The 18,253-nt window shown below is 40.2% G+C and overlaps 2 protein-coding genes across 11 annotated transcripts in view; both read right to left on the bottom strand.

Annotated features, from left to right (window-relative positions):
* MECOM (MDS1 and EVI1 complex locus) overlaps window positions 1-18,253 on the bottom strand; it is a 630,714-nt gene that overhangs the window by 522,852 nt on the left and 89,609 nt on the right. The window lies entirely within an intron of this gene.
* Window positions 1-18,253, bottom strand: part of LOC105605201 (coiled-coil domain-containing protein 115-like) — a 78,587-nt gene that overhangs the window by 56,843 nt on the left and 3,491 nt on the right. Inside the window, exon 2 of the mRNA XM_042239106.2 lies at window positions 1-18,253. This exon is cut by the window's left edge and continues 56,843 nt beyond it. Coding sequence (XP_042095040.1) covers window positions 17,702-18,253 — 552 coding nt within the window. The 3' untranslated portion in view covers window positions 1-17,701.

Genomic DNA, 18,253 nt, shown 5'->3' with positions numbered 1-18,253 from the left:
TGGTTTGGGGTTTTTTCCATATCACAAAAAAGATTTAGAGAATTCCAAGAGTTTTGGTTAAAAAGAAATACAAATGGAAATTTAAAAAAAAAATGGAACTCAACCCTTCACAGATTGAATAGACTAGTGGGTTTCAAACTGCTTTAGACAAATTATAAATTGTTTTCAATCATGAGCATATCCATCATTGGCTTCCCAGACTGCTTGGTGGTAAAGGGTCCACCTGCCAATGGAGGAGCCACATGGAGTTCCATCCGTGGTTCAGGAAGATCCCCTAGTGTAGGAAACGGCAACCCACTCCAGTATTCTTGCCAGGATAATCCCACAGACAGAGAAGACTGGCAGGCTACAGTTCACGGTGTCAAAGAGTTGGACACGACTAAGCGACTGATTACGATTACAATCAAGTCCCTTACGATCACAATTACAATGCTCATCATTTATATATAGATAAAAATATCAATATAAATATTCTACTGTGATGTGTACTTACAAAAATAAAAGTAGGAGAAGAAGTATATACATAGGAATTCTAACATATGCCTGCTACACCCCAATTGATCACCTGCACAGGTTTTGGGGTTGACATTCCCCAGTTTGAAGGCCAAGTGTTAATACTATTGTCCTGTCTTTTAATAATTATTTATCTAGTGGGCAAAAACAATATATCTGCTACTTTCATACAGCATTTCACAGTTCATAAAACATTTATATATATATTATCTCAGGTAATCCTCACAAAACCCTTTCCTCAACTACAGACTAGAAATTTAAGTAACATGAGTACCCCAAGATCACACAAATAGATTCTAGCTAAGCTAGATTTGAAACCGGGGCTATACTAGAAATCTATGACAGATTAAATGGGCTTTTATGCACCAGTCTGGAAACCATACCACCACTCACAATATTGCTTCTAAGGGAAAATGTTTTCTGAGTTCTAATTAACTGACTTGTAAAGGAACTTTTGGAATAGAACCTGATCATAAATTAAGGATCACATGTATGACATATTTCCAAATAAATGCTTTTTCATATAGGATAATCTGCTCCTTCTATTCTGCCCAATGCCAAAGAGTAAATCATATGAACATACAAGCCCTTTCAAGTAGTGAAGAGATGCCCATGTTCTGTAAGATTGTCAACTAGTCAGAGCATCATTTCTGCCTTTAGATACTCTCTCTTCTTGCATATCCAATTTCAGGTCCTAAAATAAACAGACTGCTTTCCTTTATCAGTGTTTAAAAATCAGTAAAAATCATTTATAAGTTTTAACCTTGTAAACATTAAGCTTTAGCCCTGGGAAATTCTCTTTTTTTTTCCCCCAGAGTCAAATTGTTGCAAAAGCAGGATAGAAAATGTCTGTAATGAGTAGTGCTTTGGGTCAGGAAAGTGGCTGGAGAAACCATAGTCTTGTGAGTTTTCTCATTGCCAAGGAAGGTGAGTCAGACACTTAGACCTCTGCCGGGCTCCCTTGAGTCTTCTTAAACCCTGTTTTCTTTAGATTGTCATCACTGATTAAACAATATTTTTGCAATGCATTTTACTTTTTAAAAATGTATATCCTCTTTGACCCAGTAACCTGACTCCTGTGGCTCTATTCTAAGAAAATAATTTAAAATATCAAAAGCTTTTGAGGTATAAGTATTCATCATAATGTTATTTATAAAATGGAAAAATCAAAAGCAACCTGAATTTCCAACAAAAGGGAAATGACAGACCTACTCAATTATATTAATGTATCATGCATCTACTTAGAATGCTGGCTATAAAAGCCATACAGCTGTATCCAAAAAAAGCTTATGATAATTAACTGCAAAATTCAGAATATGAGTTACCTTGTAACTATAACTACATAAAAATATCATAAGAAAAAAAACAGACTAGCAATAAATAGGACAAAATTAATCAATATTTTGGTTAGGGCAGTGAAATTATTAGTGACTTCTTTATTTTCTATTTTCCCTGGCGTGGGTATACATTTTTTTTTTAATAAAAAGGGGGTTTTAGAAAAAACATCAAGTAATTTATAAAGAATCCACACAAATAAATTTTAAAAATACAAATGACTTTAATTTTTGAAAAGGAAAATAATATGTACAGATAACACAGAAAAAGAAACCCAAAAAGCATAAATATGAAAAAATATTCAATCTTCTCTAGTAATCACACAAAATTAAAATAACAAAACACAATTCTATGTCATAAGAATAACAAAATATAAGTTTTATACATTTTGTTGTGAGGATGTATGAATGTTAGAATTTTCACACACAACTGGTAAAAATTAAAAATTGGCAAAATTACTTTAAAAAGCAACTTGAAAATATCTAATAAAACTGAAAATGTGGTATGTACTTAAACTACATGCAGGCATATAAAAATTTCAATAACGTTCACTCTGGCATTGTTCGTAATAGTGAAAAATTTCAAAGAACTTATATTTCCATCAGTGAGTAAACAGATAAAGTATGCTATTTTCCTATATCAGGCTATTACAAAGCAATAAAAATGAATGGATTTGACCTATCTGGAACATCATAGATAAATCACAAAAGCATAATAGTGGGTGAGGAAAGGAGTTCAGGATAGTATAAATAGTTGGTTCTATTTAAATAAACTTTTAAACCATGCAAAACAATGGTATATTATAGCCACATACAGGGTGGGTGGCAATAGTATGAAAACATGTATGGGATAGCTAAACACCAAATTCAGGACAATGACCGCTGTGGAAAGAAAAAGAAAAGAATGGGATTGAGGGGTTAGTATTCCAAAAGACCTCATTCTGACCCACAATGATTTAAGACAAAAGAAGCACTTGATGCAAGACTAGCAAAGCATTATTAGAGACAACTGGATGCATAGCAGCACATCAGAGGTATCCATGTCTCTCTCTCTCTCTCTCTCTTTTTTTTTTTGCTTAATATTTAACATAAAACAGTTTAAAGAAGCAACAAGCCCCTAAATTTGACTCTTTATCCAAAAGACTGAGGACTGCCTCACAAGGGTCCGAACTCTTAGTTCTGAAGAAAGTAAGCAGGGCTTGGAACTGACCTATATTCAGAGGATGATCCAGCTAAGGAAAGCCATTGGCAGGCTCTGTAGCGCTGCTTCTGCCTGCTCTGCGGTCTCAAGCATGGCAAGAAAGCAACCGAAATGTCCATTGACACAGAAGTGGGTAAAGCAGATGTGGTACATGTATACAATGGAATATTACCCTGCCATAAAAAATGAAATAATGCCTTGTAGCAACATGCATGAACCCAGAGATTATCATTCTAAGTGTAGTAAACCAGACAGAAAAAGACAAATATCATATGGGATCACTTATATATGGATCTAACAAAAGGATACAAATGAACTTACAAAAAACAGAAATAGACCCACAGGCACAGAAAACAAACCTATGGTTACCAAAGGGGAGGGGAAGAGGGGGATAACTTAAGAGTTTGGGGTGGAAATATACACATTACTATATATAAAATAAATAACCAACAAGAACCTACTGTATAGCATAGGGAACTATACTCCTTGTCTTATAATAACCTATAATGCAAAAAAAATGTTAAAAAAAGAATATATATATATTTATAAAAATGGAGTTATTTTACTATACACCTGAAATGAATACAATATTGCAAATTAACTCTATTTCAACAAAAAGTAAAAATAAAAATAAATTAAAACTTAATAAAAAGAAATGCTGCTTCTGTCTTTGTATGTGGCTGGGGAAGTACAGTGGGAGATGACACACTAGAAAAAATTGTACTGAGCTGTGCTGGGAGTTCATTTTCAAAAACAATGATGCTGTAAGTGTTTTGGCCACATGTGTTGCTATTTAGCTGTGTAGCATCACTAATCTGGTGCTTGAATCTCTCCTCATCCCGGAAGACACTGGCTAGTCCAACTCAAAGAGGCTTGCCCAAAGTTCTCCGGAAAGAAGCCTCACTTGGAAGAACCAAACGCTTTCCTGTCCCAGAAAGTCCTCCTTCTCCACCCTGGGAACTGTGTTTATCCCGCTGGCCTGCAGTTAGGAAAGAAGAGGTGATTGCTTTGAAAGGGGCCAAATTCTAAGTCCCTGCCTGTTCTTAGAGACAATGATTATTCTTTGTTCCAGCAGAGAGGGCACCCTGGAAGATAAACCAGAATTTGAAGGTAACCAGTGCAGGCGTCATCACTGCACACCAGCCCTGACCTGCCAGACAGCTCTGGCAGTCAGGTGAGCAAGTCTGGCCGGTGAGCAGGTTCACAGTGCCAACTCCACCTGCTCAGGACAACGCTATTGACGTGTACGACATCAACCAGCCGCTCTGTCTACAAACATCAAAGCAGCAGGTGATCTGTTCAAACCAACAATCTGAAAAATAGAAGACTGAGGTATTGACATATTGACATATCCCATGTGTTGATCTACCACTTCCTTGAAAATATCTTTCGAGAACAAGTAACCCAAAAATGGTCAAGGGGAATTCATCCAAAATGTGCGTTGTCTGACCTCTTGACCATCTCATCTACATCTGGAGGCTCATTTGGAGTGTGGACCAAATCACCCTGAAAGATTGTGCCCACTCCTTCCAGAATATTTCAGGAGATTTCAGAATTCAGCTTGCAAGTCATGCTTCATTCAGGGCAGTTGATTAGTTCCAGCGTGGAGAGTACCGGACAGGATGAGTGGACAACAGACAGTGATTCATAGATTCCTCTGCTAAGAGTCCCAGGTGTTTTTAGGACAGAATGATAGAAAGGGAGGCTTAATCAGTTCTCAAATCTGTCCTCCTGTCATAAGATTAACCAGAATCACTCTAAGTTATCATAGTCATTCTCAGAAATGACAAGTGCAGACAATCTTCTGGACATTTAATCTCCCTCTCTCTTCAGAATGGCCCAGAAAAACAACAGCCTGGCCAGGAGCCCCGAAATCAAAGTTGTTCACTTAAAATTGGTTACCATAATGCATCAGAGTGTCTTATCTGGAATAAGCTGTTTAATTATTTCAAAGAAAAAGAAACGCAGTTTTTCTAATAAAAGAAAGTAACTAATAGCATTAGAAAAATTGAAGAAAAGTTGTGAAGTAAAGGACAGTGATGCTGGACATGAGATACTTAATATTTTTAAGAAAGAAGACACTTATTTAAATTACTAATGTGGCCCAAATGTCAAGAAATCTACTTGTGGGCATGAAACAGAGTCTTACGTACATGAAACAGCAAGGACTCACCAATATTTGAGAGTTAAACATTAAAAGAACAAAATTCTTGAGCTTAATTTCCTAGTCTATGCTTGCCTAAAATTAATATAGTTAAGAATCAGAATATAGGAAAAAACAAAATTTTATTAAAGGAAAACAATGCACATACGTTTACTGGGATATAAAATTATCCCAATAAGCATATTTATATTGGGATAGAAAACTAAAAATGTATATATTTGAGAAATATATTCCAAAACTCTATTTATAGATATAAATTCCATAATTCAAGCTTCCACAGAAGGTGTCTCAGTTGTGTCTGACTCTTCGTGACCACATGGACTGTAGCCCACCATGTTCCTCTGTCCCTGGAATTCTCCATGCAGGAATAGTGGAGTGGGTAGCCATTCCCTTCTCCAGGGGATCTTCCCCACCCAAGGATCAAACCCGAGTCTCCTGCATTGCAGGAAGATTCTTTACTGTCTGAGCCACTAGAAGCCACCCAGTAGATCTTAAGTAAGCCAACACTCCAGTGTTCTCGCTTGAAGAATCCCCATGGACAGAAGAGCCTGCTGGGCTACAGTCCATGGAGTCACAAAGCATCAGACACGACCAAGCAACTACACACAGCACAGCACAGCACCAGCCAAATGGAGATAACAATGACTCAGTTGCCTCAAACAAATAGTTTAGTAAGAACTACTTACATTAAAAAGAGTATTGCCCAAGTAAGTCAAACAAAGCAAGTTTTCTATTTGAATTATGAGATTAATTGCCAAATATTTCATTTTTTCCTCTGAAGACTAAAGGTTTGAAATAATTAGGTTTAGTGTAAAGAACTCTCTTCACTACACCTGAATTTCACTTCATTGAGCAACCTTAGCACCTCACATGTTCAAACCAACCATAGACACACACACATACATGCACAACCCACCCCTCAGGAGAAATTTCACTTAAAGCCTTCTCTGTTTAGGCAGGAGGACTCTGCTTTAAAGGAATATTAAAGAGAACTTTGAAACAGGTTGGAACAAGAGAATGGGTGGAGTACAGGAAATAAGTATTGGAATCTTTTATGTGTCTCTCTTTTTAAGTTTCATGTCACAGAGTCCTTACAATGACCCCAGGAGGTACACACCATTGTCCTCATTGAACAGAGGAAGAAGTGGAACTCCGCAGGGATAAGGGGATCCAGAGGTTACACAGTGAGGCCAAGGACTCTTGATGGATAGGACTACCCTTCACTTCTGAACACCTAGCACAACACCAGGAGCAGGGTAAGCGTTTGTAAGTATTTGCTGAACTGAATCTGACCATGAGGCTTGCCCACATAGGAGCATGTGGAGACCGGCATCGGAAGGTCAATATGCAGTCTGAGGGGTGGCAAGGACAAAGGGTCAGACTGATCTAGGGTGAACTGAGTAATTTCATCACTCAGGTTTCCTAGAGCTCCATTTGCCCCTTCTCCTCCATACTGTCCTCTTCTCACCATTCTCTCTCCCCAGCTCCAGCCATCTATCCACCAGGGGTCTGCTCTCCCAACATAGCTGCCAGCCTTGACAGGACCTAAGGCTGCTTGCTCCTCACCCCACTTTCTGAGGGAGCTGGTAGCCATGAAAACACTGGCCCGACGTCAGAGTTGTGGACCAGACATGGCTTCTGTCTGCCTCCTATTTGGGATCACCTAGGCCATAAGGCGGAGAAGGCAATGGCACCCCACTCCAGTACTCTTGCCTGGAAAATCCCATGGACGGAGGAGCCTGGTAGGCTGCAGTCCATGGGGTCGCTAAGAGTTCGGCACTACTGAGCAACTTCACTTTCCCTTTTCACTTTCATGCATTGGAGAAGGAAATGGCAACCCACTCCAGTGTTCTTGCCTGGAGAATCCCAGGGATGCGGGAGCCTGGTGGGCTGCCATCTATGGGGTCGCAAAGAGTTGGACACAACTGAAGCGACTTAGCAGCAGCAGCAGCAGCAGCAGCAGCAGCAGCCCATAAGGAATCTCAGCCCCCTCACCCCAACAACACTGTTCCAAAATCCCAGCCATTTGCAGGTGAACATTGAGAATGGAGCTTCAGATGGGTCCTGTGAGTCAGGTACTCTTGTACTGCTTTCGTAGATGGGTTTCAGAAGGAGGAAGGAATCTAGTTAGATCTAGAAGGAATCTAGTTATTAGAAAAATCAGTAAGGTGCTGTGTTCTCTAACATGGGAAGGAAGGACTCAGGGAGACTTGGTAGTCCCTGGCCTGTGTGTCACAGGAGGCCTGGGGAAGGGTTTTAAGGGGGAAAGACACCCAGATTGTGGAAAGAGGACTCTGGGCATGTACCTGGTATCAGAGACTAAACACCATCCAAACTCTACCACAAGGTTCTGCAGGCACCCTTCTCCTACTAGGAGCTTTAGGTACTTTCTCATGTGCCCCTTCTGAGTATCAGTCCAGTTTTAAAATAACAATAGCAAAAACTATTACTATAATTAGTTTGCTGATAGCTACTAATGGCCAGGTACCATATAAGGTTCTTTACCTCTTCCAACCCCCATCAGTAGCCTTGTTATTTCTCCCATTTTGCAGATGAGAATATGGGTCTGAGCCTCAGCCAGCAAAAGGAATGAATCTGGATTCTACTCTATCAAATGCCAGCCCACAGGTCACCTGGTTGCTCAGGAGATGGACCCAAGTCCCTACCACGGTCCACTTTCTAACCAGCTTTTATCTCAACTGAGAGTTACTCAGACTCCAAATCCTCCTATATCCCCATCTCCTGGTCTCCTAGGCAGGAATGAACACCTGAAAACCTGGCCGATCATTCTTCCTAGGTTCAACTTCTTTATCATGCCTTTCTTCGGTTTTTACAGAACAAGGTAAAGGAAAAGGACTTAAACTCTAAGTCATATTAGAAGCTGGCTCTGCCTTCTCATCCTGGCCTGCTCCCAAATCAGCTAAACTTCCCGGGACTCAGTTTCCACATATTTGACACAGGTCAGAATGAGCCTGTCATCTTCTAGTATGCAAAGTGTGCCTTGTGTCTCTGCTCAGTTGTCACGTTCATCCGGCCATGACAATGAAAAACACAGTGTGAATTAGAAGTGGACAATCAGAGAATCAAAATCCCAAGCAAGATGGGACCACTTTTCAGAGATACAGACACTTTAAAAAAAAAAATGCTACTAGGACCATTCTGGAGCTCAAATACTTGACAAATCCTAGAAACATACATCTGGAAAGAACCTCAGAAACAGTTCTAATCAACCCTCCTTTTATATAAACTGAGGCTCAGAGCACGCCTGGCTGTTTCCCACCCCATGGCCCTCCTCTCTCAGGTAGTACAGGACAGGAAAGTGAAATAGTGCCAGTCGCCCGGTTGTGTCCGACTCTTTGCGACCACATGGACTTGCAGCCCACCAGGCTCCTCTGTCCACAAAATTTTCCCAGCAAGAATACTGGAGTGGGTTGCCATTCCCTTCTCCAGGGCATCTTCCTGACCCAGGGATTGAAACCAGGTCTCATGCATTGCAGGCAGACTCTTTACTGTCTGAGCTACCAGGGAAGCATAGGACCTGACTTGGATTCAAACTGAAGATTCTCTTAATCCAGAGTTCACATGTCACACTACACATACTGTCTCCTTTGATTTTGTTATTTTAGCCATTAAAATATTTATATCTGATAATACAGGCCTGACTAGCAGAAAGGGGTAAATAAAGCAATCCAGTCTTCATGGAATGCCAGATACAGGAAGGCCCTTGAAAATCATCATTAATAAAAAAATCGAGACACATAAATATGAAATGCTTTCCTAGTAAAGTCCAACTAGCTGATGTCAGAGCAGAGGCTCCAATTCTATTCTGCAGACTCTCAGCCCAGGGCTCTTTTCAAGATGCACAGATGAAAATGGGCCAACTGGTCTTGTTTTCAAAAGTTATTCATTGCCATAGTATTTCATATTTTTTCAGACAGTTAAACCATGCACAGCTATGAAAAGTTCTAATATTGAGAGAATATTTTAAAAAATAATATAAAATAAAAAAGAAAGAAAGCAATCACAGATATAGCCATTTTCAGCCAGGCAATCAAAACTGGACAGCGTGGGCACATTCATGCTGCATGCTGCAATGGAGCTGAAAGGCCATGGCCCAGGACAAGACCCAGGCCGCCAGACACCAGTTCCAGCTTCGAAGCCTTCTCCCCCATGCCCTCTGCTTTCATAGACCTCTTCTCAATCAGAGGCCACAGGGCAGGAGAGAGGGGCTAGTTTTGTTTTCTGTATAATAAAGCTTTCAAAAGGTCAAGAAATGGAACTTCTATGCCTCATTCTGCAGGAGCTCATTTCTTAATACCTTTAAGAAACATATAAACAAACAAACAAACAAAAAACATTCACAAATGTCCATGAAGCCCCCTTGTGGAAGTACATTTTAAAACCATTTTGAGGGCTGAAGGGGAAAGACCACACGATCTTCTAGGTCCCCCGTGGACCAGTCCTGATGAGAAGCATACACGCAGGTATCTGATATCAGTGGCTCCAGCAAAGACCGCCCCCCACCCCACCTCCCTGCCCTCTGCCAAAGGACCTGCCTCCTGGATCATCCTTGTATAACTAACTACAGAATCCTTTTTTCTTTTCCTGGTAACCACCAAAAAAAAGCCTAACATAAATCTTAGCAGATTTCATCCCATTTTAACTCTACATTGCTTTTATCTGTCTTTTATCAGAGAAAGGAAATCAAGCAGCCTAACTTGGTTTACCTTTTTCTTTTCCTCTCTTTTTTTTTTTTAACTCTCTGAAAGAAAATACCTTTGCATCTCCCAAGACAACAGAATCTTTTGAACTAATAAAAGCCATACAGGTTCCAAACTATCTGTTTTTCCTACAGAGGATTTCTAATTTCCTTCTAGGAAAAGCTAGCAATTAAAAACATCCTCTGAAAATATGTTAAAGACTACATTGAGATGGAAATGAAATAAAATGCTGCATGTTCCTGTATTTCTTTTAACTCAAAGAAAAACTTTTTTTACTTTCATGATGTGCGTTTGGCCGTTAATTTCAATGTCATATTATGGTTTTTGGCTGAACAGACAGTATGTATGTATGTATGTAAGCAAACAAAACAAATGCATTTTGTATTCAAATTTATACAACTCCATACATTTTTATGCTGTTTATTTGAAAATTAATTTTGGCTTAGGCCTCAGAGACAGCAAATGTTGTCAAGATTTGAGGGCTACCTGAAAAGCCTTAGGGACAGTATTACCCTTATGCATAAGAAACAGCAAAATAAAATAAAAATAAATGAATTTCCAAATACGTCATGGCTAATCCCTTGAGCTGACCTACAAATGAATTATGGAGGTTTTGCTACAGGACTGAGTAGATCTGGTGATTTCACTGAGAGATTTATCTTATTTTCCAACTTATTTTCATATCTTATTTCCTTTTCTTTTAGAATTAGACTGTAAATAAAAGGGCTAAGACCAAATGAAGCTCCCTCTCACAGAACTCATATTGGATTGATAAATTAAAACACTGAGATGAGTTTTGTATGACCCATCCTCGAGGATTTGGGAAATTTAGCTGATGCAAAACAAGGCATTAATTTGGAGAGGCCTAGCTACTTACAATGCTTAGTGTTCTGACAATGATGAATGGCATCATTCCAAGCAAATGGTAATTTCACTTTTTGTGACAGTACTTTAGAGCAAAACCGACTTTCTTCACACAAAGCATTTGCAATCCTATTGAACAGAGGCAGTACCTGAATATCAGAAATCCTTCATTGTTTAAGTATCATCTGATATTCTTGATTGGCTTCAGACTGAAGGTTGGAGTTGAATTAGGGAGAACGGAGGTTAAGTCCTAACCTTGAAAGACTTAGCAGCCATTGAAACACTGCCTTTGGGCACTTATTGGCCTGTATTTATCAAAAAAACTTTTCAATTCAATGAGGGGAGGGTGAAAACACAAAACTTGTCACATTCATCAAGTGAAGCCACTGGAAAGATATCTACAGAACACCCAAAAAGCATAATCTTTCCGAAGCACTGATAGAAATGGTAATTGGACGGGTCAGAGAAGAATACAGCCAAAGCAGGGGCAACGCAGAATATTGCGAAAAAATCAAGGTCAACAATAAAAGAACAGATCCTTTTTAAGTTGCGAAAAATTTACCCTCAGCCTTTGTACTGAGGGAAAAATATACCTGTTGCTACCGTAATTTATATCCTCACAAAAGCCCCTCAAAAAGAACCTTTGAACATAAAGGCATTAAAGAACCTCATTCTCCACAGTCCATAAGAAAGCTCTACCTTAGTATTGACTCCACCAAAATATGTTCTCTGAAAGCGAAAAGGAAGAAAAAAAAAAGTTTTTTGGTTTTTTTGTTAAAGAACAACTGAAAGCAGTGACTCCCTTTCAGAATCTAACCCATCCGTCTTTCAGCTGGAAAGGTATGTTCTGGCTAGGGCTGCAGGAGGAATATTTTGAATATATTTAAACATTTTCCTGAGAGACTGAAAAAAACCAGACTCTTGGAGGACTGGCAGAGAATACCAACATTGTATCCCAAAAGAGGAACAGGCCTGATGAATCAGAGAGTCTTGATTGCACGTCTTCCTGCCTTCTTTGCTGGTGAGCTAACACCGGGGCTGAGCCAAATGACACATGTAAACAGATGAGCCGTCTGGAGATGCCACATTGTCCCGTTTTTATCTTATACAAACACCTCTGAGCTGGACTTGGAAGGACTTTTGGCACAACGTGGGGAGCTGATATTCTGGGCTACGTCCAGCTCCTAAAGGAAGGGATCTGGTGAAGTGGTGTGAGGCTCAGCTCGGTGGAAGCATGCGGATACAGGTGGCTCCTTACTGACAAAGATATCAGCCAAGGGGGAAATGGTCCCTAAAAAGCCAGAGTCTGGGGCCCCTCCTCTTCATCCCAGAGGATAAAGCAGAACACCCGCAAAACCTTCTTAGATGGGTTCCCGGAACAGTTCAAAAGAAACAATCCAGAGCTTACTCTGGCATTTCACTATAAACTGTACAAATTTACTGATGTGCAAGAAAAGACAGCGTCATTTGTTGATTTGCCAAATTCAAAAGTGCCTGGATACCTATTTCTATTAATCCAGGAATTCAACTTCCCACATTAGAGTTCTACAGTGAGGTAAGGGAGGAGATGGGGTTTATGATTTGTGCTGACGAAGCCACATCATATTTTAGGAAGATGACATTGCTATTGATGGCTCCCTCTCATCTATTCCCAGTAATATGCTCATCTGTATGTTTTCCCCAGGCACCAGAAGAACAATCTTAGATCCCTAAAACAGTATGTCATTTCTTTCCACAAATCTCATATGCACATATATTATTATTATTTAACGTTTATTAAGTACCAACAGTATGCTAGGCACAATAGACATAGGGGGCCATAAAAACATATTTAACGCATCAAAAACCACAATAAAAGGACGCTGTGTTTGTGACAGAAGACAATAAAAATCTTTGCAATTCATAGTTCAAGATGAAATGCACCCCAGGTCCCAGAGCAGCCTTGGTACAGCATGGCATTTCAAAAAAGGTTAGAATTTTCACTCAGCCAGAGTTCGAAGGTTGTGCATACCTTACAATGAGACGCGGTCTCCCTCAACTTCATGACATTCTGCAGCAAATAATGAATTTTCTAATGGCAGAGCATTAATTACTTAACTATTGACTTAAACCTCAGCCTTCCGCTTCACCTCCAATCATACAGATGTACCAAGCACCATGGTAGGCATTTAAAATGTGTTTCTCTGTATAACATTGGAGTATGCGATTATTTATTTTACTGAAATTTGGGAAGTTTACATGAATCACCCATGGTTCATGCTCAGAAATCACCATCAGTTTTCATAAAGTTGCATCTAACACACAAATACACACAGAGATGAAGAATAACAAATGTCATCCACAACATTGAGGATTTGAAGTTATTTAATATCAAATAACCAGCGTAGATCTATGCAAGCACAGCATTAACCTGGCCAAGGTATCTGCTAACAGTATCAATTTCTTCACTTGCTAAAACTTCCTTTGTCATGGCTTAGAGTAGTTAAGAGTATGAACCCTGAAGCCAGACTTTATGAGTTTGAATCCTAGTTCTGTGTCCCTCTAAGTACATCGATTAATATGTCCCTGCCTTGGGTTCCTCCTCCGTTCAACAGATATAAGAAAAATAACAGTAGCATATTTCACAGACTGATGTGAGGATAAAATGAGTTAATATATAGAAAAAGCTTAGCAAATGCCCAGCACATAGTAAGTCCTTCAAAAGCTATTATTCTGCCAGAGTCCTAGCATTGAGAAGCAGACAACACGCTGCTTTTTGGATAAAAAAGATAATATTACTGAGATCCCATGAGCCTCACACGCAACAAGCTGCGTTTCTATCAGTAGAAAGATTTACACTAAACATCCAGCTAAGTCTCTTCCCTTCGGCCCTTCTTGAACTTACTGAATCTACAACTGTCTAAGACCCCACAAAGTTGGCCTTTGCACGGGTCACCTTCAGTGAACAGCAGGCATATGGGTGGAGGGCTCACAAAAGTGCAGACCCACAGTGCGGGGCCCCGTTGGCGGTATTCTGAACGAGTGAGTGATCAGATAGTGATCAGAAGCTCACAGAATCCAACCAAGGGTTCAGTTTCATAGAATAGACTCTTATTTGAAATCATGCAACTCTCAAAAATATGTAGAATAATTTGTCTATTTTCTATGTACTTTCCACTTCCTCCCCATAATACTGTACACCTTCTCAAAATTTCTCTGCTTGTTATTGTGACAGAGGACTTACAGAAGACTGGAGACGTAAACTTCAAATCTGTTAATAGGGCACGGTGTTCGTTACCCAAAGGATAGTTTTAGTTGGAGAAAATGTCAAAGTTAATGACTAAATTAAAATTGGGGGATTATCAGTTAACATCAACAGATATGCATTCCTCAGCCAAATTAGGATGAACAATCAAAGCTGAAGTACGTGAAAAAATATCAGAGCTGATACTTGGTACAAAGAAAGGAGGATTATTGTTTTTATTAATTGTTCACTGTTAATTTTGCCTTTATAGTCATAAACATCAAGGGATTAGATAATTAATTGCTATAAGTTAGAGGTAGTCTAAATTATAAGATTTGCCCACTAACAGTTACAAAGTAATTGTCTTTTAAAAATGTAGAAGTGTATGACTGAGACTGGAAATCACAAAGTACAGGTTTTAAAAATAATTTTACTGCCAATATTTCCTTGAAGCTCAGTTACCCAATGGATTAAAACTCCATCAGGACTACTTACATGATACAATTCAAGATATCATTCTTAGGGGGAAATTACCAGGAAGCACAGAAATTTTTTAGGCTTTCAAATCTTTCTAAACTACTTTTTTCCAGAGGGATAGGGCCTCCTTTTGGTAGTTCTAAGCTTAAAAGTGGTGCCTTTTAATTACACACAGACTAATAAAGCAAGACTTATTTAAACGTAATTTTGTAACTTGTACACACAAACTCAAGCCAGTGGATGATGAAATATTGCTAAAATTATCCTTATCCAGTAAAATTTATTGCAGTGATGAAAATCTTGACATCTATTCCAAAGTTCAAATTAAGCTTCAGCGTCATACAGTAGCCTGAACTAGACCAAAGTAAACAAGCAATTATTTATAGTAATTGTATGTGTGCATACTGCATGTATTTAACTTTCCAGAAAAAGTCAGCGAACCCACATTGTCGGGACTGCTGAATTAAATACAAGTGTACACAAAGGGGTATACTCTTCGATGATCTCAGCATCCATCTGCCTAATACCCACCTGTCTCGTGGCCCTCTCATTTAACAACATATTATGGCATCAATATTAACTTTCAGATTCAAGGAGAACCATTGCCATTTCCCAAGATCTTTGCCTCCTAATAAACACAGAGCAAAGGGGAAGTGCTGAAAGCCACAGCAATATTTTTCCTTTAACGTTTGATACGATTCCCAGCTGCACAACATTGTATGTTAATAACCATTATGTAATTAACAGACGAAGAAGCCCTTTTGAGCTGCGCTGGCAGATTTTGAACTTGATCTTCTATCATTTGATGTCATGCAAGACCAGATAAATGACCAGTCTTTCGAGAGTCTGCAGAGCCCCTTTGGAACAGCTGCACAGTCTTCCCCTCTTCTTTGCCGCAGGTTTCTTACTTAAGAAAAAAACACGCTTCATTACATCGCCTCTTACTTGAGCTGCAAGGGTCTATTCAAGGAAGATAAGCCTCTTAGAAATGAAGTAGCGTTGAATTTAGGTTTTGAGTGACAGCAGGAAGATTTATCCATTCAACAGACAATACCGCTTTCTCTGCATTAATCTAGGAGGCGGACAATGATCTGTTTTTTAGGCCTCATCTCATCTCTTTCCCACAGCAGAAGGTGATTAAAGTTAGGAAACGGGGACTGTGAAAGAAAACTTGAGCGCTATCTCTCTAGCCCTCCTGTTTCCTGAAGGGGGAAAGAGGGGAGCCCCCAGGCCAAGGGCATCAATCACAGATTCACAGCAAGGATATGATGCTTCCCTGTTGGGAAACCAATAGGCTGCAGGTAAAGGGGTGAGCCCCAGAACCCAAAGAGTATACCACCATTGTTAATCTCCCAAAGAAAGAAAACACAAAGTACCCCTTTCACAGTGAAAGCTTTGAGTTCTTCTTCAGGGGCCCAGACAAAAATGTCAGGAACCTTTTGACTTCACAAGATATTCCACCACTATCCACAGGTAAGGATCAGTGAGGCCCAAATTAGCTGGCCTGTAAACAGTGGAATAGAGGAGGCAGAGGTTCTGCTCAACACACACAAGACCACACAAAATGTTCACGAAGTGTTCACACAACACAACCCTTTCGCTTGCAGGGCAGGAATAGAGACGCAGACGTTGAGAATGGATTTGTGGATGTGGGGCGTGGGGGTGGTGGGGAGATGAATTGGAAGAGTAGTATCGACATATATACACTACTATGCGGAAAACAGCTAGTGGAAGACTGCTGTAAAGCACAGGCAGCTCAGCTCATTGCTCTGTGGTGACCTAGAGGGGTCGGGTGGTGGGGGGGCGGTGGGAGGGAGGCTCAAGAAGGAAAGGATATATGTATACATATGACTGATTCATGCTGTTGGAGAGCAGAAACACAACACTGTAAAGCAGTTACATGCCAATAAAAAAATCTTTTTAAAAACAACCACTTCATCTCACCTCTTTTTTTTTTTTTTTTTTTGCGATTCAAGTGTATTTTTATTAAAGGCTCAAGAACTAAAACAGTGTCTGTGTTAACACACTGGTACCTGTGTCTTAACTTACATTAAGATAAATGAAAAAAAATGGAAATGCCAAAATATGGTAGGGGTATACAACACTGGGATTAATCGAAAGAAAAGGGTGGCATTTCAAATCAGCGCTAAGGATGGTCCACTGTATGAACTATGGTAGAAAAGAGGAAGTTGACTGCAGGACTCACCCCATACTTCACTTGAATACAGAAGTTCTTGAGGAAAACACTGGAGAATTCCCTTATTATCCCATCAACCGCAATCCCAAAGCCAGAAATCATAAAACAGCTACCTGATAATTTCAACTGTTCTAAGAAACTTGATTTAAACACCCAAGAGCTGAGAGAGCTTTCACCTTACTCATTACGCTATTCAACTGTTCTGTACAGTTTAATGCAATGTGTTTTATAACAAAAAGTTAAACCCACCATAAGTAAAGTTAAAACACAAAAACTGGGAAAAAAGATACATCTCATAAACAAAAAACTAACATCCCCATAAGCTCCTAGAAACTGCTAAAAATATCAACAAGCCCATAGAAAAATGAAGCCAGGACACAGAGTTTCTGGCCCCACAACAAATTAAGACTCATTCTTGAAAGGCAAAAGCAGTCGTTTAAAAACCTGAATGGTCTCTTGAAAGAGTTCCCTTGAAAATTTAGGTCAGATCCTTTTTACTTTCTGGCTTAAAACCTGCTAAGCATTCCCCATCTACTTAGGTATGTGTGTTTTTCTATCAGTGCAGAATCATTCTGTCCTGATCTGTGTAGCTATGTATGTTTTTTTTCCTCCATCAAAGTCAGTTTTAAGGATCTAGAGAAACTGAAGCACCTACTTCTTGTCCTTCCCTGCCACTAGCTGTGTAGTATTTCATCCAGTAATGAAAAACCACAGCTAACTGATGCATGAAGTTGTTATTGTTCAATAATATGAACTAACCTAACGGCTTTGTGACTGCTCTACATGGATGTGAGTTTACAAGTGGTTTCACAGTAGTAACTTTCAACATTATGCAGTTTGCCTCTTCAGCCTTCCCCACCTAACAAAGTTGGAAACATGCAGACCAGAGAAGTATTAAGGAGCAGGAGTTAGTTCGGGTGGCGGGCAATCTGTGAAGGAGGAAGGGCTGATAAGGGAGCCACATCGAAGAATAGCTGTTCCCACTGCCTTGCTTCTGTGGTGACAGGTCAGGGAGCCCTGGGTTCTAGCTGCTTGAGTTTCTCCTGGAGTTCGTGGAGCTGGCTTCGACCCCAGCTGATGCGGCTCTGAAGGCTGGCCATGTCTGCAGCCAGCTGCAGACCCTCCCGGAAGCTGGCTTGAGCTTGTCGCAGACTGTGAGGCACCAGGATTCCAAACCATTTCAAAGGGTTCTGGGGAGCTGGGGAGGAGTCTGGCTCTGGGGTCCTTGGGAGACCCTTGTGCCTGCGCAGAGCTGCCTCGCGGGATCCCACTTCTTCTGGAGTCTGGGTGCCAGCTCTCACCATCCAGAACTTCTGGAGTCCGTCCTGAGCCTCGCCGGTGCAGACGCGGACTTGGGGCTCCATGTGGGACGCATACTGCAGGGGCCCTACTGACTTGGCACCCATTGCATAGCGCGCTTTGGAGAGCGAGAGCCAGCCCTCCTCCACCCGGGCGTTTAGCGCTTGCCGCTTCGCCTCCAGTTGCTCCAGGTCTTCGAGGAGCTGCAGGAGAAGAAAGTCCCTCACCTCTTTTTTCAACTCACCTTTTAGATCTATCTT

This window comes from Ovis aries, chromosome 1 (genome assembly GCF_016772045.2).
Source record: "Ovis aries strain OAR_USU_Benz2616 breed Rambouillet chromosome 1, ARS-UI_Ramb_v3.0, whole genome shotgun sequence".
NCBI lineage: Eukaryota > Metazoa > Chordata > Mammalia > Artiodactyla > Bovidae > Ovis > Ovis aries.
Note: the sequence above shows the minus strand (reverse complement) of the source record. Positions and strands in the feature narration are given on the sequence as shown.